At 38.1% G+C, this 24755-nt stretch overlaps 6 protein-coding genes across 14 annotated transcripts; 4 read left to right on the top strand and 2 right to left on the bottom strand.

The window, feature by feature from the left end:
- The first annotated feature begins 637 nt into the window (after nucleotides 1–637).
- Nucleotides 638–3089, top strand: LOC113712890 (uncharacterized). Its single transcript, XM_027236515.2, has 2 exons — nucleotides 638–2029; nucleotides 2584–3089. Exons 1-2 carry the CDS (start codon nucleotides 800–802, stop codon nucleotides 2740–2742), a joined length of 1389 nt encoding a protein of 462 aa, XP_027092316.1. The 5' UTR covers nucleotides 638–799; the 3' UTR covers nucleotides 2743–3089.
- A 1620-nt stretch (nucleotides 3090–4709) lies between these two features.
- Nucleotides 4710–7970, bottom strand: LOC113712897 (probable 3-beta-hydroxysteroid-Delta(8),Delta(7)-isomerase). 2 transcript variants are annotated; one of them, XM_027236528.2, is made up of 5 exons: nucleotides 7620–7970; nucleotides 7283–7478; nucleotides 5696–5842; nucleotides 5499–5607; nucleotides 4710–5349 (listed from the first exon to the last, which is right to left on the bottom strand). In XM_027236528.2, exons 2-5 carry the CDS (start codon nucleotides 7431–7433, stop codon nucleotides 5085–5087), a joined length of 672 nt encoding a protein of 223 aa, XP_027092329.1. In that variant the 5' UTR covers nucleotides 7434–7478; nucleotides 7620–7970; the 3' UTR covers nucleotides 4710–5084. The 2 variants fall into 2 exon arrangements, with proteins under 2 accessions (XP_027092329.1, XP_071918004.1); XM_072061903.1 differs by lacking the exon at nucleotides 7620–7970 and having other exon boundaries at nucleotides 7283–7498.
- Nucleotides 7971–10877: 2907 nt separating this feature from the next.
- Nucleotides 10878–13927, top strand: LOC113712904 (protein FAR-RED IMPAIRED RESPONSE 1). 5 transcript variants are annotated; one of them, XM_027236562.2, is made up of 3 exons: nucleotides 10878–11042; nucleotides 12243–12763; nucleotides 13485–13927. In XM_027236562.2, coding segments are annotated over exons 1-3 (723 nt in total). In that variant the 5' UTR covers nucleotides 10878–11041; the 3' UTR covers nucleotides 13686–13927. The 5 variants fall into 5 exon arrangements, with proteins under 5 accessions (XP_027092363.1, XP_071918035.1, XP_027092340.1 ...); XM_072061934.1 differs by having other exon boundaries at nucleotides 12243–12745; XM_027236539.2 differs by having other exon boundaries at nucleotides 10976–11117.
- Nucleotides 13928–14572: 645 nt separating this feature from the next.
- On the top strand, nucleotides 14573–17089 carry LOC113712936 (protein FAR1-RELATED SEQUENCE 5-like). Its single transcript, XM_027236579.2, has 4 exons — nucleotides 14573–14768; nucleotides 15403–15824; nucleotides 16258–16480; nucleotides 16678–17089. The coding sequence occupies exons 2-3, from the start codon at nucleotides 15495–15497 to the stop codon at nucleotides 16474–16476; spliced, it is 549 nt and encodes a 182-aa protein (XP_027092380.2). The 5' UTR covers nucleotides 14573–14768; nucleotides 15403–15494; the 3' UTR covers nucleotides 16477–16480; nucleotides 16678–17089.
- A 480-nt stretch (nucleotides 17090–17569) lies between these two features.
- LOC113712944 (protein FAR1-RELATED SEQUENCE 3) lies at nucleotides 17570–20527 on the top strand. Of its 2 annotated transcripts, XM_027236601.2 has the most exons (4): nucleotides 17570–17868; nucleotides 18784–19376; nucleotides 19645–19858; nucleotides 20222–20527. In XM_027236601.2, exons 2-3 carry the CDS (start codon nucleotides 18828–18830, stop codon nucleotides 19852–19854), a joined length of 759 nt encoding a protein of 252 aa, XP_027092402.1. In that variant the 5' UTR covers nucleotides 17570–17868; nucleotides 18784–18827; the 3' UTR covers nucleotides 19855–19858; nucleotides 20222–20527. The 2 variants fall into 2 exon arrangements, with proteins under 2 accessions (XP_027092402.1, XP_027092392.1); XM_027236591.2 differs by lacking the exon at nucleotides 20222–20527 and having other exon boundaries at nucleotides 19645–20107.
- Nucleotides 20528–21288: 761 nt separating this feature from the next.
- LOC113712958 (uncharacterized CRM domain-containing protein At3g25440, chloroplastic) lies at nucleotides 21289–24703 on the bottom strand. 3 transcript variants are annotated; one of them, XM_072061960.1, is made up of 4 exons: nucleotides 24067–24703; nucleotides 23644–23934; nucleotides 22849–23256; nucleotides 21289–22714 (listed from the first exon to the last, which is right to left on the bottom strand). In XM_072061960.1, the coding sequence occupies exons 2-4, from the start codon at nucleotides 23680–23682 to the stop codon at nucleotides 22172–22174; spliced, it is 990 nt and encodes a 329-aa protein (XP_071918061.1). In that variant the 5' UTR covers nucleotides 23683–23934; nucleotides 24067–24703; the 3' UTR covers nucleotides 21289–22171. The 3 variants fall into 3 exon arrangements, with proteins under 3 accessions (XP_071918061.1, XP_027092438.2, XP_027092427.2); XM_027236637.2 differs by having other exon boundaries at nucleotides 23644–23956; XM_027236626.2 differs by having other exon boundaries at nucleotides 23644–23959.
- Nucleotides 24704–24755: the final 52 nt, after the last annotated feature.

Here is a 24755-nt window from a genome sequence, read left to right on the forward strand (position 1 = left end):
AAAAAGAGAATTAACTGTTACATCAACATATTTACCAATATTATTGGAAACTAAATATTTATTTATGAAAAAAACTGGATTGCTCGATCTTTTTTACTTAATTAAATGTGAATATATAGTTCTAGATTTATGGTCATTATAAAAATTTAAATTATCTAAAAGAATATTTATAATAAAAGAATATCTACCGAGTTTTTGATATGAGATACATTATTTGATATATGCTATCATATTATTGTGAAAGTATGTAAACAAATTTTAAAAAATTAATAAATAATTGAACATTTAGAATATATTAATCTTTCAAAGTTAACATGAGTGGACACACAGGATTGTTATTAATTTTCATATTTAAATTATTCATATTTGTATAAATTCATAATAAATAAGAAAAGAGACCGTGTTAAGGCACGGGTAAAATTCTAATTTATAATTATTGAATCTTTCTAGGTCCTAATATCGTTTGTAGACCAAAAAAAAAAAAAAAAATCTTTCTAGGTCCAAATCTTTTTTTTTTTTCCAAAATTTGCCCAAATCTTGTAGGTGTTCTTTCTAAGCCCCTGGTTTCCTACCTACTTTTGCCCCACAGGCGCAAAAAGATAAAGCCACTGTTGATTACTGTTTGACTCAGTTGTGTCGCGTTAAGGCCGTCGCCGTCATTAATTCCACCTCGGTTTCATTAGTCGGAACCCGTCACCCTTACCCCCCCCACCCTTTCCCCCCCCAAAAAAAAGAAAGGAGATTCTTTTTACTCTCCCTGTTCTGAAATTAGGGCTTTGCTCCCCTTTTGCTTCTGGTCATGGACTCTTTGCTAGCGAGCTACGCCTCTTCCGATGAAGAACAAGAAGATAAACCACAGCTCTCAAATCCCAAATCCGCTGGATTCCTCTCCTCGCTGCCGCCCCCAAAATCTTCATCATCTTCTTCTTCGTCATCCATATCCTTTCCACTTCCCCCACCCCAATCTCACCCCCCAAAGCCCCCTGTCTCGTCGTCTTCCTCAACCCTGAATCCACATAAATCTAATGTACTTCAAGAAGAGGAGGATGGGCAGCAATTGCTAATAACTCCGGAAAGTTCGGGACTTTTGGCATCGCTTCCAAAACCATCGTCATCTTTGTTCGCTTCGCTTCCTCAACCCAAATCATCTTCCACGTCATCTCTTTTATCTTCTCTTCCGCAGCCCACCAAAACCCTCAATCCTGATGCCCGAGCTCCGCCTCCTGCACAATCTGCTGGAAAGAGGGTGGTTCAATTTAAACCGCCTCCCGTATATTCATCCACTAATGTCGGCAATGAAGATGATGATGAAGACGATGATGACGACGAGGAGCAGGAGCAAAAGAAACAACCGGTAGTCCAGACTGCTTCAGTCAAGTCTTTTCTATCGAGTATCCCCGCGCCCAGAAACTCTGCCACTTTGGGTGCTCTTCCTTCGGCTTCAGGGTCGGGTAGGAGGTCAACCATTGACGCTGACGTGCCGGGCTTGAAGGACTCAAAAGTGGTGAATGCTGCTAGTGGGAGTGAAGCTGGTGTTAGTACTAGCAGTATAGGCTATTATGAGGGCCAATCAAGTAACGATCAGATGTCGATGAGCTCACGTGGAGATCTTAGTAACTCGTCAGGATATGCAAATGGAGGCGGTGATTATTCGAGTTGGGGTCACGGGAGTGAGAATTATGCCAATCATGCTGGTTATGGTGCCTACGAAAATAATGGTGGTAGTGGTGTTGCAGGTGATTATCAGAACTGGGATGGAGGAAATAGGGATTCCGTGAATTACAGTGGTGATTATGGCAGTTATGCGAATTATGGGCAGTACGAGAATAACTGGGCTGACGTTCCTACTGCAGCTGTTGGGCCAGAGGTGTCTGGATTTGCTGAGAATGCATTGAGAGTGTCTGGTAAGAGAGGCAGGAATAATGCACCCGAGGAAATAGTTGAGGTGAAACAGGATGAGTTGATGAAGAATCGGCCTAGGGAGGACCAGGTCAAATTAACTGGAATTGCTTTTGGGCCAGCTTACCAGGTAAATAGAAGTTGTACTTCTGCACTATAATCAAGTCGTTTGAATAATTTTGTGATTCTGGCTTGTTGACATGTCTCTTCTTTTTCTCCCTTTACAAAGCACACGTAGTGTCTTCTTTAATATGAAATGCATGTAGTGTATAATCGGTCTGTCCATTATAGTGTTTTGGTTTTTTGGTTGAAAGAGACATGATTTTGTCGCATATTACTTGTGTATAATTGTATGAAGCTAGAGCTAGTAACTTGACTCTACAATTTGTAAGTTCATGTAATACTTGAGAAAAGGTCCCATTCTGATTTTTTGTGTTTTTTTTTTCCTTTTTGTGTTTTTTGGGGGGGGGGGGGGATTATTGATATATTTTCATGAGTGTAACATCCAGAATTATCTCCAAGGTTGTATTGTGAGATTGAGAAGCTACATGTTCTTGTGAAACCAGCTGTAGGAGTCAGAAGCTATTTTCATTTACATTTCCTTTCTTTCTTAGCATCATAGAATCTTCTCTCCGCTTTAATTCTCTATCCTTTGCTGATGCAAGTTGTTTTCTTTGGCTGCAGCCTACTTCAACCAAAGGAAAGCCTTCAAAGCTGCACAAGAGGAAGCATCAGATTGGGTCCTTGTTCTTCGATATGAAGCAGAAAGAGATGGAACTTTCAGAGCGACGTGCCAGAGGCTTCCTCACCAAAGCTCAAACACAGGGAAAGTATGGGTGGTGAGGAAGAAGTGATTTGCTGTGTTCAGTGCACCTGAGCAAGTATTGCTAACCAAGAAAACTTTTCCTTTTCATTCTTCCTCTCTTCTTATACAACCCGCTTAAATACATACGTAAAATAAGGGGGATTTGGGGGCATTTTTGTATCTGGTTTTCTGCTTTATTTGCAGTCATAGCGCTTGTTTGAGCAATGACATTTCTGCATTGTGTAATCTTTTGCAAATCCTCCTCTGGTTAGCATATAAATTCATTCATGTTTCTTGTTTTCTTTGAGGGATTGGGGGGGTGTTGCGACTTGTATATTTACCTTAAAGTTTTTTCCTTCAATAGTATTTTCTTGTTTGTTGGCAATTGATTCTTGTATTTTCTTGGAGCAGTACTCTTTTCAAACCCAAATTTACTAAATATCATGCAACAACTAATATTATACTCTGGCATGATTTTTTGATATTCTTGTCATGCTTTGGGCTTTCCGTTTTGGCCTGAGTGTAAATCTTTTGAAGGCTGAAAGGCATCTTAAATGGGTGACTTGAAGTGATGGATAGAAATTGTCTTCTTGTGGTGTAGTAGATTGCCTTGTGACTACTCTCTAGTATGTCTCTGCAGATTAGAACGGTGAATTGGTGAGTTTGTTAGCCCATTGGTGGGTTTAACTGAATCGGTAGAACTGGCAGGGAGATATCAGAAACAGCAAATTAAGTCTTATTTCACTGTCACTTTTTCTCCTTTGGTATACGTTCCCTTGCAGGATCTGTTATTGTTATGGATGTGGGGGAACCTCTGTATAATCCTCCAAGTGATTGGTTGCAGGGAAGGAAAGAAAGTGAAAACCACTAGGTAAACATTTCAGAGTAAATTCATTCTTCACTATTGATGTATTTGTGTTCGAATCATTTGCCACACCTAGCCAATGCAGCCTTGACGACCAAGAAGAGTGCAACCACAAGACTGAGCTGCCTAGACGTTGATGGATTATGGTTTTCAAAGTTGGTACCTCTTCTCAACGTCTAGTGGACAAGACAATGAAGGTGGATGCTAATATATACCAAGAGATTCAAGGATGGGAGCCAACTATTGAGTAGACGGTTATGGGCTTCAGGCTTTGGGAGCTAGTTAATTTCTATCATTCATGTCATCCAGATTAAGCTGGTGAAACACTCTTGCCATAGCAGATGTACGTGTATTAGAGCTGTCATTGGCTCTAAGCATCGCATAGGCTATGCATTTGGTGTAATGCACAAATTCTTGCACCTATGTCAACAGCAGAACGCACAGTAAAGTTGATGCTGATGCCATCACCAATAGCAGCTCCTGAATGTCTGTCCGTTTGTTTTTTGTTCAGAAATAAGAGCTCTGGATTAAGAAGATGTGTAACTTGTTTAGTACTTACTGAGTCAAGTGTCTGTTGCTCCTTCGTTTTGTTTTTTTTTTTGGTAATATTGAAATAAATGCCGTTCGTCAAACTGTAAAATCACACCGCGTAGCGTGAATTTACTGTTTAGCTTCATGGAACCTATGAAGAATTCAAGAGACTCGGCATTTTTTTTTTTGTGATTATTTTTAATCAAATTCCAAATATCACACTAAGTATGATATTCTTTCTTCCTGCTGTTCTGGTACACGTCTTTGAGAGTGAGAAACCGATTTTTTATAATTTAATTTTATATACATTAACAATATATATTATAAGAGGGTTAGATGTATAATATATAAGTAAATTTTAAATTTTAAATTTAAATTTAGATAAATTATCGTGCATTCACCTCAATGTATAAATATGATTCATCCATTTTTTATCCTCCTAATGACCAGAAGGAAAAAACTGGAAGGCAATACAAGAATGATATCTGGATCAGGTACTTCATTGGTACGTATGGTAATAATAGCGAGTACAAAAAGCTGAAGGGCTTGCAGTACTATACCCTTCTAAACATGAATCCCAGAGAACAGTTGCTCAGACTAGAGTGTTGGTTAAGTGCAAAATATTCGGCTTCCACAAATAGTTTCGTACCAAATCAAGCGTAAATCACAGATGATGAAGTTCTGCCTATTTAACCAATGACCAAACCAATGCCAAGACTTTTACGAGGCCCATTAACCAAGGCACTCATAAGTTACAGAAAGAAACAAGAGAACGAAGAAACAAATAAGCCAGTGATAACCGAACCCATCAAATGGCTTTCATAAACTGAATGCATTACAGATACTGTCAACTTCATTCAATTTTTTCTGTCATTTTTTGCGAATATCCTTCATGAAGATGTCATTGAATGTTCATCTCAAATAGAATCGATTAAAGATGGTTCAAGATCTAGATGCTTTGAGTTGAAAATTGTCATTCCAACCTTAGCTGGTTTTGGTCTTTTTCAGGTCCTGATCCTTGATTGCTTCACATATCTTCTTCCAACAGTGGACCGATATTGCTGTCGGGATTAAAACCCAAAAGGCATTTGCAAGGACGTAGTATGCATAATAGTAAAACCAGCTTGCAGCAAAATTATCCCCATCCAAGTAGGATGTCAAGAAGTATACAATGGTGCCATACAGCTGCCCCAAAGAAATGGCCAGCTGAATCACATACCTGTATGACTTTTTTGTAGCTATAGCAAACCTGCCAAAATTAAACTATAATGTTACACTGAAACATATAGAGCATTTGTGAAGATGAGACTACCGTAAGCACAAAATAAAAAAATTTAGAAATATAGACAAATGATTGCATCCTCTTGGATGATACTAAGTTAACCCAAGCATACATACAGGGTGAGAAGACAAAAGGGGCCCTCCAATACTACTGTAACTCCTTCAATAGAAACAACTCCAGAATCACGCGCAGCATATCTTGAATCACCTTTGCTGTATTCCTTCCCTGCCATTTTCCATTTTAAAGCAATTACTCTCTTACAATCTCAAAGAAAGGATTCTGATTTGAATAACAGATTAAGCTAAAAACTTACAGACTTCAGCAAGGTAAACTGGGGTTGTCTTCTTGTAAAAGTCTGGAGTAAATACAAAATAACCTTCAAGGACCATGTGGGTTAGCCCCGTGAAGATCCACCAGCACATGAGTATTCTATCAAGCTTTGATATCTTGTGGATCCGTCCTACCATTAATTGAGGATGGTAAAATATTAAAGCAATGATCAATGAATTTCCACGTTGGCAAAGGATAGCTAGGAGTTAGATGTAAAAACCTCCTTACAAGCAGAATCCTAAAACAAGAAAGCCCAATATGGATGTGATCCAACAATTTCCTACTCTATGGTCAACACAGTACATAAATAACTAAACCTTTGACTTGTATAGGAAATTGCAATTAGGCAAAGATGATTAAATGGTTCAACTACTTGTTGAATGAAATCATAACAATTTAAAAAATCAGATTTGAGGAGAGTATTTGATTATTATCCAGACATCAATCAAGCAATCACAATTTATTCAATACGGGTATAGATAATAAAGGCAAAGATCTGGGTAACGGCTTATGACCTGTGATGTAAGTCGTGCTGTAAAGAATCAAGTGAAAAACAAGGGGATTAGTGATTATTTTGCTTAGTTTCAGAACTCCAGTCTCAAGTGAGTTCTTAATCATTCATAATTGAGTTATACTATAGACAAATCAGGCTAACCCCATACATTCAATGATGGTTTCAATCTCAGAATTCCAATCTCAAATGAATTTCAAGTAATTCATTTACTGAGTCACATTATAGACCACTCATGCGAAGTCCAATACATTCAAGGATAGCTGGGAACTATGCAAACCCCAAAAAGTCTTTGCAAGGGAGTACATACTGTTGCTGTAGGTGAACTTATGTCAATGTGTTCCTGCTCACAATTAACATATATAAGACATTGTTGAGATTGAATGTACATTGATTCACCTTAAGGCTTCCACGAAGAGATTAAAACAATTCATTTACCATATGAATTATGATATAATTCAGGATCTCAGATAAATAAATATTGTGTGGCAATCAGATTAACTGCATTAGATTGGAACGAGCAAGACTTTTCATTCTTGGACTAACCAGGTAAGCAACCTCTTATCAACATAACCATATTTCTACGTCCTAACCTACAGAGATCTCACATACATTCTACTCGTGGGCTTGCAGCAACAAGAAATATATGAAGGAATGTAAAAGACTACATCAACTTATCAAAGTTTTGAACTTTGACTTCTAGAAAAGAACTTGTCACATGGTTTCAGCAAATTAAGTCACTTCAGCAATTTTAATTACCAGTCAACAAGTATGCTTGACAAAGCAGACGAAAAAAACAAAAACAGAATAACCCAATACAAGGGGAGATGGATTTAGTACTCATTTTGAATTGTTTAGATGCTTCAGATTCGGATTATCATAAGTTGCTAACTGATCTTAACTTCCGATTTTGCTTCCTGCCCGAATATAACAAGCAATACAAGGCAAACAAGAATACAATAAACTGAATACTACTTACACGGAAGAAGTAGAACAACTATATATGAGATACTACTAAAAAAGATAGCAACGGCGACTGGTGAGAGAACAATCAATTACCGGAACCGATCCAGACAATGGACACAGCGAGTAGGGAAGCAAGCAGATAAGCACCAACAATAGTGGAAGGGGGGAGGAACGCAGGTACAAAACCAGGCAACTTCAAATCCCTTGGAACATATGGGTGTTCAACTTCTCCCACAATTGCCATCTTCTGTTTTACTTTCCCAAATCAACAAATGCTTTCAGAAATAATCTGCAATTGTCACAACAGTAGACTAATACCAGTTAGTGTCAGTAGCTGAGCGAAACAAGAAGTTCCTTCGCCAGTCTTATAAATATGTGCACATAGTCTTAACAATAAATACATGCAAGAAAGAAAGGGAGAAAAGAATACCGTCGGCCTCGGCAACGGCAATATCGAGGGTTGGGTTGAGTTTTAACAGGTCTACTAGAAATTGGGTTGAGATATGGAGATTTAATAGAAAGGGTTGACAGGTCAGAGACGAGAAGAAGAGGAGCGTTTGTGATGGAAGCCTTAAAATATTTCACGTTTTTAAGAATGGATCAAACTTTTATGTTTTTTTCATTTTTCCAGCGAGAGATCTACAGCTTCTTTCACCGTATCACCCCTTGCCTTTTTAGTGTAAGTGGGAGATATTCAATCCAAAAATTCTTAATTATACCCCCTCCTTCGTGTCATCTATAGTCCATTTTCCTCTCGCCCCGATTAGTAGAGTTAGTATTTGATTCCGCTACTGTAGATAATTATTATTAATTGATGACAGCCAGTAACCGGCTGTTGCTTGTAAGATATTTTTCTTTCCTTCACATTTAGGCACATAGATTGGGCGTTGGGAAAGACAAGAAAAAGATGGGCAGGTCATAAAACCCCGAGTTAAGAGGAAATAGTTTGGATTAGTTGTTTTTTAAAGTATTTTTAAAATATTTTAACGTAATAATATATATGAAAAACTTTTATTATGAATGTTTTTAGTGATGGTTTTTAAGGTATTTTTGAGATGTATTTTGAAATATTTTTAAACTTTAAAAAATTTTTAAAAAAAATTAACACCTACCACAGCCATCATCAGCTCTCTCTCTTTCTTTTTCTTCCTCCTCCTTCATCCTCCCCTTCCCCTTTCCTTCCACATCTTGTCCTTCTCCTCCCCTTCCTCGATTTAGTTTGGACCAAATTGAGACCTCTGGTTGCAACTTGGTTGTAGCCAGATTGGGTAGGGAAGGGAGGGGAAGGGTGGATGTGACGGGAAAGGGGAGAGAAAATGAAGGGGAGAAGGAAAGAGAGGGAGGAGAAAGAGGGAGGGAGGATAGAGAGGGAGGAGGAGGAGGAAAGAGAGGATGGTGGTGGCAATGATGGTCAACGGTGGTGATAGATAGAAGAAAAAATGGTGTAGATTTTTATTTTTTAATTTTTTTATATATTTGAAATTATTTTTAATATATTGTATGAATATGATATTTTTTGGAGTTATTTTTTGTTATATATTATCGTATCATTGTAAATAAAAAAATGAAGAATCCAAACAGAGCCTATACTTTTTCTCTGACGTGGTTAGGGAGATTCGTGGAGGAATAGAATGGATAAGAGTTTAATATAATAGACTAATACTAGCAATTAGATGAACAATCGACGCATTTGCCAATCTGTTTTTCTTTCGTGTTTTTTTTTTTTCTACTTTTAGTTCTAAGGCCTAGTTGGGAATTTTATTAGGAAATAAGAAAAAAGGGTTGTTGGAGGTTAGTTTAAAGATTTGCCCATTTCTTTCCTTTTCAGTTTTCTCTCCCCATCAAACTCTCCAATGAAGGAACTAGATCTATTATTTTCTTTCATTTTCTTCCCATCGAAATTGGGTAGGTGTTACAAATGGTCCACAGTCTACAGTGTCACTAGTACGTAGCAGTGGTGACTAGTAAGAATTTAGGAGTCCGAATTGGTGATCCAGCCAATGAGATGCAGATCCCGCCCATCCATGTGCGCTTTAAGGATCTTTATATTCAAACGTGCACCGAAAATGTCAAGAACAAGACAAAAGCACCATTACTGATTTTGGAAAATGAACAATATCACTGTAGCACTTGACATCTTGTTATCTTCTTTTTGCTTTTCCTCTTTTTTTTTTTTTTTTACTGGTCATTGACTAATCCAACGACCAATTATTGGTAAAAATGTTACAAATTACTCGTAGGAGAGATGGGCAGTTCTAAAAATTATGGATAAAATTTTTCAAGCAGGATTTCTCTTTCTTTATTGATTAGTTTTTTATTCTGATAGATGGTGATGCGTGTAAGTTATTGATCCTCCGAATAATTATAGGTCTGGTTCTCTACTGATTATTTTAATTGATTCTAATTTTTATTGATATTCTTATTTATTTTTTGTCTTCAAATTATATATTTTTTAATAATCAAAAAGCTAAAATTCAAAATCTATTAAAGAGTAACTTTTGTTAATTCTGATTATTATCCATAATCACTTCTCATAATCAACTTTTTGTGAATTTCAAAAGCAAAAACGAGAATAAAACCTACCTACCACCAATTCCAAACCGAGCTTTAAATGAAAATTGCTTTCTAGAATACTTTTATGGATAAATTATTCTTAATTAACCCTATCTTTATTCCTTAGCATTTAGCAATGACTTGTCAGCTACTGATAATGAAATCTACGAGCTAGTATACTATGTTTGGTATGAAATCTTCTGCATTTTTTTTTTCAGTAAATGGGAGGATCTCGAATTTGGTATCAAAAGAGAGTGTAAATAGAGATTTACGCCTCTCTTCGATACCACCCAATCCATCCCGTAGTCTTCGACTCTGTCTGAAGAAGAAGAATAGCTCATGCCCCCCTTTTTTTTTCCCTCTCTTCTATTAACGCGTGCTTTGACGTGAACATCCATGATGCCAGAGCATTCAGGGGAACACGTTACTACGAAGTTATGAGAAATTTGATACCCATTATGCTGCTAATCTGCCAAAGCAGATAAAAAAGATGCTGGTCAGTCTAGCAAACACCCCTTCAAATTCTGTGGAAAGTACGCAGTATAATTGGAAAGCTGATGAAATTTGGGGCCTGGCAAAGTGTGAGTTAACGTAATTTTGATGAGAGAAGAAATATACGCTTTGGTTTCAGATAAAGGAGAAGTCGATTTTTTGCTAACACTTTCGAAAAATCTACCAAAACCACCAGTATAGGGTCAAAACTATTTGCACTAAACAGTGCCATGCTCCAGAAGAAAACCTGTCAGCAAGGTACTAAACCTTTTGTGCACAAATTGTAATTTATTTACATCAATAAAACTCTCATATTTTATAAACTATTTTTTTTTTCGGTACAAATGATGAATATTAGAGGGAAAAAATAAATAACAGAGAACCCTCCTCACAAAGTCCACGTCTGTTTAAAAATTGCACAGATTATTTTTTGAGAGTGAAAAGAGAATAATGAAAACGGAAAAGGAAGAGGGAAAAAAAAAAGCAAAAAAATCCATGACTCACCGAATTTGAGGATTGAATACCGAAAAAGGAAAACGAAAGGCTGATAATGAAGTCAAGATCCACTCGCGGCCCACGGACGTGCAACCAACCTACAGAATGTCATCAACTGTTAGTAGCCAACTCCAATGTCGGACCCATCACCCAGGCCAGCATGAAAGGAGCTCTGGCCGACTGGGCGATTGGCAGCAGGCGCCGAAGGGCCCTTCATAATTATTTGTGATTTTGGAACATTGGACTGGCTTCCCGTTCCCTTCGCTCCCAATCCCTCCAAATCAAATATTCTTCTTTTCTGAAGGATTCCTTAGTAAGTACCGCTAGTACCTCTTTTTTCCTTAATTCTGTGGAGATGTCATGTCCCCTGCGGAACTCATAGCTTATGGTAGACTCCTTTTTTTCTTGTTTTGCGCTGTTATTTAATCCTATTTATATACGTTGATCGTACGTTTTACTGCTTTCATGACTGTGTCCCTTACTTATTGAGTTGATTTATCCCACAAAAGAGTATCTTTTTTTTTTTTTTTTGAGTTTTCAATTTCTCTTCTGAAAAAAATATTAGGTAGGCATCTTAGGTTTAGGGATTGAATCAGGTATTAGTATGATCACAGCCTATTCTTTCCAGTTTTTAGAGTCAGAGAGAGAGAGAGAGAGAGAGAGAGAGAGAGATTTTTCAACCCAAGAAGAGAGACGAGGGTTCGAACAATTGGGCTTGGATGGGGTAGTTTGCCAATGGTAAAGAGTTAGAGTTTTGTGGAATTCCTAGCAATGCATTTTTTATTCCGGGAATTATTTTCTTCTTCATTTTGAACTTCTAGTTCGGGAGGGGAAAAATTGAAGCACCTGAATGAGAAGTAGAATGGAAAAGGTGAGAATCAATATGAAACGTGGAAAAAAGATCTTCTTAACAACCTGGCTATATTTGATTCTCTATCGAAGTTTGTTTTTTCCTTATTTTGTAACTTTTCGCATGGAGAAAGGATAATTTATATGTTGCAATTTGTCGATAGAGACCATCATATCTTTTGCCCCTTTTCTCCATCTCGCTTTACATATTTTGTAAAGCCATCTCAATTGTGTTGCCTTTTCACTATAACTTATTGATTGTAGCTGTACTCCCACAGACTTTAAAAACTAGATAACTTTGATGCATCCATAACAATGGGGTAATGAGCTGCAGCTGTTTGGCTTTTATGGTTTCGGACTAGATTCGTACTAACTTTCAGGAATATCAGTATACTTTCCAGTGTTTGTCTTCCGCATTTGTGCTTGATAGACTTTTTCCTATATAGAATGGCAAGTGCTTTTGTTATCCCTTTCTTACCATGTGTACTGGTTTGACCAATAACAAATGAGGAAGGAAACCTAGCAACTCGATGTAACCTTAATGTGGAGTACAAAGAACCTAGCAGAATGTGTGGGTGACGACACAAAAGCTGGTTGACATTGTATGCTCTCTTAGTATCATATTGTTAATTTATTGATTTTTGGTGGTCTATTTCATATCCAGTGGATTTGGACAAGGAAGATAGGAACAGGGAGGAAGAGAACAACAGTGAAGGGAAAGAAGGGGAAGATGTTGTAGGCGAAGGAAACGCTGAAGAGTTGGATGCAAATGATGTCATGGATGTTGATGGCAACACAGGTCAGTTAAAAGATAGTGAAGTTCTTGAACCTTATGTAGGTATGGAATTTGAATCAGAAGATGCTGCCAGGAAATTTTACATTGACTATGCCAAGAAGGTGGGGTTTGTCGTGCGTATTATGCAGCGTCGTCGCTCAGAAACTGATGGTAGAACTCTTGCTCGTCGTCTTGGATGTAATAAGCAGGGGTTTTCTCCTAATAACCAAGGTTCAGTCGCATCAGGTAAAAGGCCTAGGTGTAGTGCACGTGAAGGTTGCAAGGCTACAATTCTGGTTAAGATGGAGAAGTCAGGAAAATGGGTTGTGACAAGATTTGTGAAGGATCATAACCATCCACTCATCATCAGTGCTCGCGGAGTTAGTAATGGAGTGAGATTTCTTCCAAATGTAACATATTCTTTCTTATTCTCTTTTTTACTCCATTTGTGATATATTGCTTGCCTTTATGGGTTCTTGGTCCTAGGAAGGATAGAATACCTGATGTATTTTTGCCTTTATCCATTTTTGTTTTTCAGTTTTGAAAGATTCCGGAGCTTTTGCTGATTTTAACAAATTTGCATAATTCCTGCGTCTCTGTGTTTGCTACAAGCTACTGCTTGTGCCCAAGTTTTATAGGCATTAGAGTAATTTTGGTGATAAAACTCTTACCTTTGGAGGCCCATAAGGACTTCTGATGTGAGGCATAATTTTTTCTTGAAGAAACTTGAATTGTTCCCTGCAAAGCAAAGATGAAGTACCACATGGGATTTGTTTCTCTGGAAGTTATTCTTTCTTCGAGCCCAATGATGATCTTATGTATCTGCAGCATCAACATGAATCGTATATTTGTCACCATGTTACCTACATTTGGTTTTACTTTTGATCACTGTATAGCTTTTGATAATAAACAAATGCTTAGCAAGCTGTTTTGTCCATGAATAAATACGAGAATATGATTAGGATTTTAGAAGGAAGGGATTCTATGTAGTAACTTTTACCAGTGACCTTAGTCCACGGAATATATGCAGAGGATAGAGTTTCAAATTCATTTCTTTTTTGTGCTTCACATGAAATCCATGCTTGCAAATGTAAAGTTAAAAAAGTATTTGTGCGTCTTATGTATGTCTAGGTTGACAAGGATAAGAAGATTGAGCAGCTTACTCTGGAGTTGCAGCGTCAAGACCAGCTTTGTACAGCATACAGAAACAAGTTACTCAACTTTTTGGCCAGTGTTGAGGAGCAAGGTGAGCACCTGTCTTCAAAAATTAATGGTGTTATCGAAAATGTGAAGAAGATTGAAGCTGAGATACAGAAATCATCAGGCCATTGATAGTTTCAGTATTGTTTCGATGTCCTTTGATTCTGTTCCTATGCTATCTGATCAGCTTAAAAGATGATACTAGCTTTGTACAGGATTTCATGTGGTGAGGCCAACAAACACAAGTAGCCTATTATCTTTTTCTTCCTTTTGTAGATCTACTTTGGTAAATTCCGTCATGTCCTAGATATGATTTGCACATGTTCTTATTGAATGCTAGTAGTGCATGCAACCTGTATCCTGTCTTTCTCTAAGCTTCTCTTTTGATCCGAGAAAAAAAGAGTGAAGGATTGTGAATGTGGATGCTAGTAGCAAAGTTATAACAGCACTTGGAATCGCCTGTTCTCTGCCTGCGCTGCTGGGGATGCAGTATTCCTGTCGGACAAGATGATTGTTGTCCATCCTCTTAAATCTGCATTTAATGCAAATATTGGTTCCGAGTAGTATGTAGACTTCGCACTTGCAGGCTTCTTGTCAGTTTAATTGCTTTCTTATCCGTATACAAAATTTAAAAATAGAAATCACTTTGACAAAATAAATTGGCAAAGCTGTATTAGCTCCAAGAAAAATGAAAATAAAGAAAGGAGTGATTTCTTTTTCAGGGTTCCCTATGCAGATTAAAATCCTCACAATGCAGAGGAAGTCGAGTTATAAAATACTGGAATAGTAAGTTGAAAAAATTCTAGAAAAATTCCAAAGAAGGAAAAAGACTTGGAATTCCTCCAACTTTGGGTAAATGACAACAAATATTTTTCACCAAAAAAAAAAAAAAAAAAAAAAACCCACATTGCTACTCAATACTAGTAACTTCAAGGCCATAGAAACAAGCACGGTAATTTCGGGCGCGAGTAAAAGGTGCAGTCACTACAAGATTTGACGCGAAAGGTTTATCAAAGTCTAAGGGCAAAAACTTCAACGGCGACTGACAGATAAAACCATTTCTGGCGGTTGCCCGTTTAGTCGGACATTAAAGCCGGAGAGATCAGCGTTAGTATTAATTGGTAACCGTCTTTACACCGATAGATAACCTGGCAACTGCCAGCGCAGATAGGCGGCCTTGGCTTGGGGGGCTGCCTGACGCCCAACCCCAAACCAGTAAGTTTCTTGCATTCTTTCTTCTGCTCACCACCCACCCTAACAGTTTCTTCTCTCTTTTTTTTTTCCCCTTGTTAATTTTGAAATTTGAGCTTGCAACTTTTGTATACTTCACCCCAATTAATTGTTTTAATCTTGGAGAATTTAATTGTCAATCTAGCCACTGCTTTTCTTACAAAAATGCACTGTTATACTGTTTAAGACGAAAATACAATTGGGTTTGTAATGCTGTGTAGTATTTAAACCCGAATCTGCATAGAATTCAAAATTTTATACGCTCACAGTTTCTGAGCTCAGATATGACAAAAAAAAATGCGTTTATGTAACTATCTGATTACGACAATTGGATTTCTATGCCTTGTTTTCGACAATTGGATTACTACTACATGTTGTTAGTTCAATTCCCCCACCCCCCCCTACTTTTATTTGGGTTGAAGTGGGATAATGTGATCGAACTTGAAACACAGCATAATGTGAATAGCTGGGACAATAAACAACTTCCAGCCATACTGCCCAACTGGTGGAGGCCTGAGAAGGGGGGGTTGAGTTTTGGATTAATGGTGGAAGCTATTGTTTAAGCTGTACGTTTGATTTACCAATTACCCAGTAATTAAACTGATTTTCCTGCTGGCAGGCTTGGATGCTGGAGCTGCTTCAGTGAACAGTTCCGCAGAAAGGCAGCCTGGTGCAAGCGAAGAGATCTCAGTTCAAGAACCATATGTAGGGATGGAGTTTGATTCTGAAGATGCTGCAAAGGAGTTTTACGATGATTATGCAAGGCATCTAGGGTTTGTCATGCGTATTGATCAGTGCCGGCGTTCAGAGGTTGACAAGAGGATTCTTTCCCGGCGGCTTTCATGTAATAAACAGGGTTACTATGTCAAAATGAAAGACCAATATGGTCCAGTTCGGAAGCCACGCTCCAGCACTAGAGAAGGTTGTAAGGCAATGATGTTGGTAAAGGTTAATAAGTCTGGTAAGTGGGTGGTAACCAGATTTGTGAAGGACCACACTCATCCATTGGTTGCTTCTAGTCGAACTTGTCGTACTGCCATGGTGAGTTCTTGTCTCAGAGAAAGGTAGCAATTGTCACTTTCCCAACTTATTTATTCCAGTGTTTAGTTGACAGAGATGCTGTGCTGAAGCTCTGGCATCTGTTTGACTTCTTTAATGATGAGACATCTCACAGGCATCCACTTAGTTGCAATCCTGAATAGGATTAGGCATGTAACTGGTTCTCTTGGGTTTTAGTCATCGTAGACTATATTTTTCATAGGACTAAATTATGCAAGGAGATGAGAAAGTTGCATCATTCATTCAAAGAAACAACATTACCTGTGGAGTTCTAGAATGTTTTCTACTTAAACTGGTTCATTTGGATTAAACTTCCTGTTATATTTTGAAGATCATCAGCCTTTCTTATTGTAGTTCCTTGTAGAGTTTCAAATGTTGCATTTCATAGTTAGCTGCTTGGTGGTTGTGTTTGTAGGATCACAAGGACAGGAAAATACAGGAACTGACACTGGAGTTGGAGCGCCAGGACAAACTGTGTGATCTTTATCATGAACAGATAATCACATTCTTGCAAAGTGTAGAGGAGGAAACTGGGCTTCTGTCAACCAAGATTGAAGCTGCTGTTAAGAATGTCATGGAAATGGAGGCAGAAGCTAAACAGCAATCAAACCTGCAACAAGCGCATCTTCAGTAGATACGTAATTTACTATTTTCAGAGAGCTCTTCTTTATGTTAGATTAAAGTTGGTTCTTTTGATTTTTCAAGTGTAGTTTGGCTGAGTGAAAATTGACTGTTTAGATAATAGTAGTATAATGCGGAGATATCAATTGAAAATTTGTTTTTATGGCATCTTCTCTTCTCTGGAGTGCTAAATTATTTCTTTCATGTATTGCAGCATACTACTTCTGGGAAAAGAAATGCGGCTGTTGGTTGTGGATATTAGGGCATTAAGCAGTATCAAATGTATATGGGCAGAGTTATTGTAAATGAATGGCAGAACAGCCAAGCTATTCAGCAATGTGGGGTGCATCCTTCCCCTATTTGTACAAGAGGAAGGAGGAACAAAGCCTGGTCAGAGGCTTCTTTTGCATGAGTTGGGAATAAGGACCTGGCTTGTGGGCTGGTGTAATAGAAATGTAGATTGGAGAAACAAACTGAAGTCGATTTCTGTTTGTGCGAAATGATCAGATTGGGATTCGCTGGCACAGTACTCATTTGATGCTATAGGTGGGTGAAATTATGTAACCTTCCTCTGTTGAATGCGGTATCATATTTCCAACACCGGATGCCAAACTGTTGTTTGCGCCTTACATGTCCCCCCCCCCCCCCCCCCCCCCCCCTTTTTTTTTTTTAAATGTCCCATCTTGTGAAGTCAGGAAGATGATGATCTAAGAACAGACTGGAGGCCTCTTCCACCAGAAAGTGCATTTTTTTTAATTTTTTTTCGGAGCATATGCTAGTAGTAGTAAAGTTTGTAAATTTAGAATGTTGTCTTGAGAGGCAATTGGTAGTTTTGTTGCAAGTGTTGATTTTCAACTAAGAAACGGTCACAATAGTACTGGCTCGAAGCTATAAAAAAAAATTTATATCAAATTCAAGCATTGAAGAAATGTTAAATCGGACTTTATGATTCAGTGTCATTGATTCACAGAAAAATCAAAATCTCCCGAAATTTTTGAGTAGATTGAACTGAAAAGTAAAAAAAAAAATCAAAAAAAAGAGAGAGAGGGAGAGTGGAGTGCGTCGGGAATTAGATATGGTCCGCGACGCAAATAATTAAAAAGCCCAGAGACTGTGTGGTTTAAAAAACCCGTCACGAAGTTGTGACCGGGGGATCTCAACATCGTGTAGGTGAGATCCTTGAGACCTGATAGACCTCTCCGTACGGCGCACTCCTCATTTTTCTCCATTTCCAGAGCTTCCGAAAATAGGCGGCAAATATTTCCAGTTGCCGGCTGGCAAGCGGGAACTGGGAAGTGGCAACATCAAATCAAATCAAATCAAATCCAACCGCAATTCATCTGATTGAGCCGGCTAACGTTTAACCCAAGCTTTCTTTCATAAGTAGTTAGGGTTTCTGTTTTCGGTACGTTCTTCTTCCTCTTTCCTTTCTTTTTAACTGACTTTATTAACTTCTCCTGAATTTGGAATCATTAACCTCATATTACGGAGTTAAAATCCACTAATTAAGACTCTTCAACTGTTTATTCTTCTTAAGTTTCTTTAATCGTTAATTTTTATACGCTTTTTATTTTTGTTTTTAATTCTTAAATTTCTACGGCTTAGTTAATATGATGAATGAAGAAGGTGTCAGTAGTGAGAAGAATGAGAAGCATTATCACTTTGTTGGATCAAAATGGAGTGTGGAGATACTTCAGATACGGTCGAAGGGTTCATTTTTCTGATGTTTTGGAGGGAAAAACCCGCTTTCAATTGAAGCAATTGTCCACAGGCTTCCATTGTTATGCTTGAATCTGTGAACTTATTCACACGACCTTGTATAAATTAGGCATTGTAAGAGAGGCATTTATACGGGAGATCTTATATGTAGGGAAAAAACCAGTCTGGCGAATGGCAGTAGTAGGTCGGTGTTATAGAGTCCATCCACCGCTGATTTATCCCTGTTGTTACTCCCACAGGAAAAGCACCATTTTATGATTTCACTTAAGAATGACGGAGTATAGTCAGTGTGTCATTTACTGGGGATAATGAGCCTCCATGCATACAAATGGTGTCAAAGAGGATGGACTTTGCTCACTCAATTCCCGCAAATTTATAAGCTGGTGTCTAACCCTTGCTTTCTCGAAACGTTGATTTATTTGTCAAAAATATGTCTCGATCTTATTAATTTTGCAATCTCATTAATAGAATGAGGTTTCTCAATCATAAAAGCAGACCACAGAGATTTTCAAGCATCTTGTGACCAATTTTCAGAAAATTTATGTTATACTTTTGCTTTTTTCCTTGGCCACTTGTTGATGGTCATTTCCTCATGCTGCAGCACAACAATGATGGACTTGCAGATTCTATAGGTTTGTGCGCGCTATGGACAACTCAACAAGTCAAGTATTTAATTCTGTTGAAAGAAAAAGCTTTCTGCCTATTGACAGTAATGGCAATGTTTTTCTTGATGACGAGCTCTCAACAAGCATGGAGTTATGCATAGGCGAAGATGATAAATGTGTTGGACAGCTTATAGCTATGCCATTGACTGAGAATGTTGTTGAGCCCCACATAGGCATGGAGTTTAATTCAAGGGATGATGCTCGAGATTTTTATGTTGCTTATGGCAGGCAGACAGGCTTTACTGTCCGCATTCATCATAACCGCCGGTCACGCATCAATAACATGGTTATTGGTCAAGATTTTGTTTGTTCCAAAGAAGGTTTTCGTGAAAAGAAATATGTGCAGAGAAAAGATAGAGTTCTTCCTCCACCGCCTGTCACTCGTGAAGGTTGTCCTGCCATGCTGAGGGTTGCTTTTAAAGATGGAGCTAAGTGGGTAGTCACAAAGTTCGTGAAAGAGCACAATCACAGTTTGATGTCTCCTAATAAAGTTCCTTGGCGAGGTTGTGGAAAGAATTTGATCAACCAGGTACTCTCTCTCTCTCTCTCATGGACGAACTATTGAGTTGGCCTTGTTCTCAGGACTGGATGAAAAGCATCATTATGCCATCAAGATGTGTATTTGCTTATTTAAGCTTAATTAACCTTTGTCTCCAGTAATGGAACTCATGGTTTTGAGGAGAATAGGTTGATGATAGATAGAGTAACATGCAGAGTAGCATAGTCAGATGGGAGATTTCATTTTAAAGTTGATCCATGTATTGCAAATGGGATGATTTAGTATTTGGTTTTTTCAGGATGAAAAAGATCAAAGGATTCGAGAGCTCACACTTGAACTTTACAATGAAAGGCAACGATGTAAACGTCGATGTGCAGTTTACCAGGAACAATTGCAGACATTGTTGAAATATATTGAGGATCATACTGACCACTTATCAAAGAGTGTTCAGGAAGTAGTTGAGCGTGTACAATCTATTGAAAATGAAGAACTAGAAGACTCAGATTAGCTTGGTTTGTTTGTAGAAATTCTTTTGTTCCTTATTCATTTGTTTTTATTTAATTTACCTGATCTAACTTGTAAAAATAGAAATAGTTGGGAAGGTCCAGTTGAGTTACTATATTGTCCATTAACATGACCATCTGCATTAATCAACATGTACTTAGATGTGATAAACTCTCTAATCTTTAGGTTTTTCTCAAGTAGTTTTCTGCTTGATGGAAAATGTGAAGTGCAAATTGAGAGGGAAATTTACTCTTTTATCCTTTGTTTCCTCATCTCTTTCCTGCTGTTTAACATCTATAGCCTAAGTTTTCTACTGGTTTCTGGAGATGACTAACCTATGGTTTGTTATCAATTTTCCTGTGACTGGTTAGGAGCGGCCCACCAAATGCGTGATTATGGTGGCTTCATTTGCTACTGGTATACAGCAGAAATCCTTCCCATTAATCAGACTTGGTTGAGGAGCTGCCCAACTCAAAGCCTTGACCTTGGGTTGACATGATAATAGCTCATAGCAGAGAACTATACCTTTGCCTGTGTATTTTCTTCTTTTTGCTTTGTGAAACGGTGTTGTGGAACTGAAGCTTGATATGTCTCGGCCTCTGTTGTTTACCGGTTCAGTGTCTTTAAAGCGACGAATGCAACAACATGCACCAGCTAATTGTTGGGAGCTTTGGCCATGTGCACCACTCGAGTTTAGTCATTGATAACTTTTGTTTTTTTAATGTTCTTTGCCGCTGGAGGAGTTTAATTAGCATCATTTAACCTCCTAGAAAACATTCTACGGAAGAAAATGTACCACACACACGTATTGAAGCTAACTAAATCTGATTGTGCGGTTTTACTCGCACAAGCTACAGGGCTCATAGAGAAGGTCTCACCTAATAGTAGAAAAATTCTGGAGGACGAGGGCATAATGAATCTCTATCATCTTATTTTATTCAGGTTGTTTTGCTTATCGCTAGTAAGGCTAGGGAAGTTATTAGTCTTATCATCTTATTTTAAATTAGGTTGTTTTTGTTAAATCTTCTAGTAGGCTAGAGATAGCATGCGAGCATGAACTAAGCCACAAATGCTAGACGAATTGGAAGTTCTGATTTGTAATGTTCTTGATTTAAATATATTAAACTTTTAGTTTTGTTTCAAAAAGATTAGCTACGAAAAGTGACTGACTAAAAATTTCAATCCCATTCCAGTTACTCGTAATCAGGCAACAACATATTTGCTGAGATTTTAAAAACCTGAAGTGGGGGAAGGCCCGGAAGGGTACTTGAAGCTAGGACCTCAACCTCACCCGTGAGACCAACACCTCCTCAACCGTCCACTAAGGTATGATGGCTTTTAAAGGAAAGAGCACACAACGCTGGCTCTAATTATTGCCCTTTGGTCAGATACATTAGTCACAAAAAATATAGTCACAGCATATGCATATGACAGTTAATTGCTAATAAAGGTCCAATGCATCCCATTGCCAAGACTAGTTCGCACAAGAAATTATCAAGCTCAATACAAAATCAGTCATAAAACTTTATATCGATTTAACAAATCGATTGTTAACAAAGCCACTGCAAGAGACCATCCACTTTAAGGAGTTGGCGTAATCTGCCCAAGAATCAGATGCACTTTGTGAGCTAGGCCAAGCTCAATGTTTCACACAAGAAACATAGTCCAAGTGGCCAACTTTAACCTTAGTAAGATTGGCAGCAACAGTTGATGAGCTTCCAACCCGGGATACTATCATCATTCACAACCCTCGGAAAACACAACGTATCAATATATATTGCACCCAGTGGGTCCTATTAGTGTCCAATATGAGAAACCTAGTCCACGAGGGTACATAGTGCATTAAAATGGTTCTGCTCAAAAAATCCAGATAAGTGCGTCGTGCATCCGTCTGATCCGGTACCTTCTGAGTTATCCTGAAACCTCTTCAAGTCCTCTCTCTTCCCCTAGTGTCCTCTCTCTTCCCCTAGTGTCCTCTCTCTTCCCCTAGTGTAGGATAATTTATCGTATTCACAAAAAAAAAAAAAAAAATAGAGAGCAACCTAGTCCATGAGATTGCATGTCCAACGGCTAGGCAGTACATGACACAATTTGTTAGTGATGATCTTTCGTCTCAAACCAGCCTGCATGTCCCTATCAAAACAATTGCAGTCCCGCTTCTCGCTAAACAAAATGCCTGATGTGTCTGAAGCTTTAGCATTTTTTCTCATGTCTCTGGTGCAATTTGAATTGTCCAAAAGTTTAGGTACTCAGAGGTCTGGAATGCTACGATTTCTTCTTCTGTGTATATTGCATTATCCTCAGAAAATATAGCCCAGTCATCATCGTCTCCTCTTGTTCTTCAGAAGTGATGCAGCTTGTATAACCATCTTATCAACCTCATCAAGATCAGGTACAGTTACACCCTGACCTGATGATTTCTCTCTTCTTGAGTCAGCCGATATTTGACGCAGATGCTCTTCAAAATCTTCTATTTCTACATACCTTTGCGGCGGAAACTTTTCAAACACATCTAGATAGAGATGCTGCTCCGACTTCTCCTCATTCTCTGACTCAGACTCAGTTTCAAATATATCTGATAAAGCATCAGAATCTGAATTCAACCCCGAATCCATCATTGAGTCATCATCCTCATTGAGTTCATCACTTTTAGATATCAACTCTTTCAATCTTTCTGATCCCTCCAATGTTAGGTCTGAGGGCGACGTAGAGTCAACAGTTTCAGCAGTTGTTGATTGATTTTCTGCAGAAGCATCAACCTTGCTTTCTACCTGTGCTTGAAGAAGCTCAAGGTCCTGCTCAAGTCTGGGAATATATCTCCTAACAGCTCTTAATGCATCCCTATATTTGGATTTATCCAAAGCCTGCATCCAAAGGCGAAAATGAGAGTGGAACAAGGACAGAGAGAAGAGACTGGAGCTGAAAATGAAGAATTGTAAACCAGAACCCCAAAAAAAAAAAAAAAAGAGGGTCAGAACCACAATAAAAGGAGCACAACCTTCTTCCTAGAGAGAGTGCTCCGGGGAGACATTATCTCTGTTGGAGGCTGAGAGTAGTTTTTTCCCCTATACATAATTATAGTGTTGTCATCCTCAATGTCAAGCACAATCCCACCGCTTAATCGTGCCAGCTCAGCAGCAATCTCCCTGACCTCTTCAGGAGAGAATGTCTTCACTACCACTTTCAAAGTCTGATGCTTTTTCCAATGCAAGTGCATATTTAGGATCACACCTTGGTATATGCCTCGCCTTCCAACAGGCACATAATTCTTACATTTCTGACCCATCTTCAAAAAGTAAAAGTGTTCTTCTGGAGTCAATATCTCGGGATCATGTGTAGTTTCAGATGACTCCTTGGGCTCAATCTTTTGAAGAGATTCAACAAGCCTTTCCTCTTTTTTCCGAGCCTAAGATGGAAGATGCAAAAAAAAAAAAAAAAAAAAAAAAAGCACAAGAGTTTCCGTTCGTGGTTAATGCATCTCACACTAGAGCATGACAAAGTGCATCATGAATGTGTTTATAACTGGTCCACCAGTTCGTATTACATCCTCTTCACAATCAGTTATAGTAAGTACAGCTCTCTGCTACATTGATTAGGCTAGACACAAGCAGATGCAAAAAATATTCAAAGAACCTCCATTGAGAATCTGAGATATATAGAGCTAAACCCTTCTAAATCATATCCATATGCACAGGGAATAAAACAGGGGAAAAAAAACTTGGGATCTGAATGGCAAGCTGTCGTAAGCAACATATATCCAGTACTGTACTTTATAAGAGTGGCAAAGTCTTACCTTTTTCAATTTGTAAACAATTTTTTCTTCGGCAGTCATTCTCTCATAGTCTTTCTTCTTCTTCCACCTGAAGAACTTCAACCACCTTACCACAGCCCTTTTTCCCTTGAGTTTCTTCCTCTTCTTCTTTACCTCACTGAAACCATCCCCACCATCACCAACATTTCCATTGCTGTCAACAGCTTTATCTGCACTGCTTAAAGATCGACCAGAATGTATCCACGAAATACCTCCAAGATTGCACTTTTGGAATCCATAACCTTGCCCAATTAAGGATTCTCTACCAAAATCCTTGCACAAAACGCCACAGACACTACTATACAATAAGATTCAATATGAACCCAGAAATTGATTATGCGATAAAACAAACCTAATTTGCAAAAATAAAAAATGCAGACTACTAAAATATATATGTGTCATTACCTGGGCTTGGATAGAATGGAATTAGATAAGTAAGGCAAGAAGAACAAATGATTAGACTGATTAGAGAATAGATGTCTAAGTTTTGCTGAAGCAGAATTTAATCTCCTAACCATCATCTTGGAGTCCAACAATTGTAAGGGAACAGAAAGCAGTGAAGAGTATCCGATCTTTCTTTACGGAAAAAGGGGGTTTTTTTTTGCCTTTGTATATGTTTGGGTAGATTGGGCTTCATTCGGAAGTTGGGCTTTCATTCGCCTGAATTTTGAGATTCAAAAGAAAAGACAGAAAGAGAAAAAAGAAAAAGAAAAAGAAACTACTAATTCTTGGCAATCTTACATAAAATCTTTCCACTTCCTCAACAAATTTTTTGAGATCAGCTGATATTTCTTGTCTATTCATCGCTTTTCTTGTAAACCAGTATTGATTGACTAATATAGACCAAAATTTATCTATTATTGTTTATTCTAACTATGCTGTTCTTCAAGTGTCAATTGATTGGTATATATCTCTAGTAGATTACTGTTGTTTGTTGCTGATAATTGACTCTTTTTTTTTTTTTTTGTTTTGAAATTGCTCATAGTCTAGGTGTGGGGTCTTGCACCACAGCCTTTTCCTTATAATTGGTGTTCTATTCAAACCGATCCTTTGCTGTCCCTGCTGCAATTACTATCCCAAAACATTTTGTACTA

This window comes from Coffea arabica, chromosome 1e (genome assembly GCF_036785885.1).
Source record: "Coffea arabica cultivar ET-39 chromosome 1e, Coffea Arabica ET-39 HiFi, whole genome shotgun sequence".
Taxonomy (NCBI): domain Eukaryota; kingdom Viridiplantae; phylum Streptophyta; class Magnoliopsida; order Gentianales; family Rubiaceae; genus Coffea; species Coffea arabica.

Bases quoted from the DNA above. Each gene is read 5' to 3' on its own strand.
- LOC113712890 (XM_027236515.2), top strand. From the start codon at position 800: ATGGACTCTTTGCTAGCGAGCTACGCCTCTTCCGATGAAGAACAAGAA. The intron at 2,030-2,583 runs GTAAATAGAAGT...CTTTGGCTGCAG, and splicing joins CTTTTGGGCCAGCTTACCAG to CCTACTTCAACCAAAGGAAA.
- LOC113712897 (XM_027236528.2), bottom strand. From the start codon at position 7,433: ATGGCAATTGTGGGAGAAGTTGAACACCCATATGTTCCAAGGGATTTG. The intron at 5,843-7,282 runs GTAATTGATTGT...AATTAATGGTAG, and splicing joins CATTGTCTGGATCGGTTCCG to GACGGATCCACAAGATATCA. The intron at 5,350-5,498 runs GTATGTATGCTT...TAATTTTGGCAG, and splicing joins CCCTTTTGTCTTCTCACCCT to GTTTGCTATAGCTACAAAAA.
- LOC113712904 (XM_027236539.2), top strand. From the start codon at position 11,090: ATGTCCCCTGCGGAACTCATAGCTTATG. The intron at 11,118-12,242 runs GTAGACTCCTTT...TTTCATATCCAG, and splicing joins TGCGGAACTCATAGCTTATG to TGGATTTGGACAAGGAAGAT. The intron at 12,764-13,484 runs GTAACATATTCT...ATGTATGTCTAG, and splicing joins GAGTGAGATTTCTTCCAAAT to GTTGACAAGGATAAGAAGAT.
- LOC113712936 (XM_027236579.2), top strand. From the start codon at position 15,495: ATGGAGTTTGATTCTGAAGATGCTGCAAAGGAGTTTTACGATGATTAT. The intron at 15,825-16,257 runs GTGAGTTCTTGT...TTGTGTTTGTAG, and splicing joins GAACTTGTCGTACTGCCATG to GATCACAAGGACAGGAAAAT.
- LOC113712944 (XM_027236601.2), top strand. From the start codon at position 18,828: ATGGACAACTCAACAAGTCAAGTATTTAATTCTGTTGAAAGAAAAAGC. The intron at 19,377-19,644 runs GTACTCTCTCTC...TGGTTTTTTCAG, and splicing joins GAAAGAATTTGATCAACCAG to GATGAAAAAGATCAAAGGAT.
- LOC113712958 (XM_027236626.2), bottom strand. From the start codon at position 24,182: ATGATGGTTAGGAGATTAAATTCTGCTTCAGCAAAACTTAGACATCTA. The intron at 23,960-24,066 runs GTAATGACACAT...CTTATTGTATAG, and splicing joins TCCATTCTATCCAAGCCCAG to TAGTGTCTGTGGCGTTTTGT. The intron at 22,715-22,848 runs GTTGTGCTCCTT...CTTTGGATGCAG, and splicing joins GCACTCTCTCTAGGAAGAAG to GCTTTGGATAAATCCAAATA.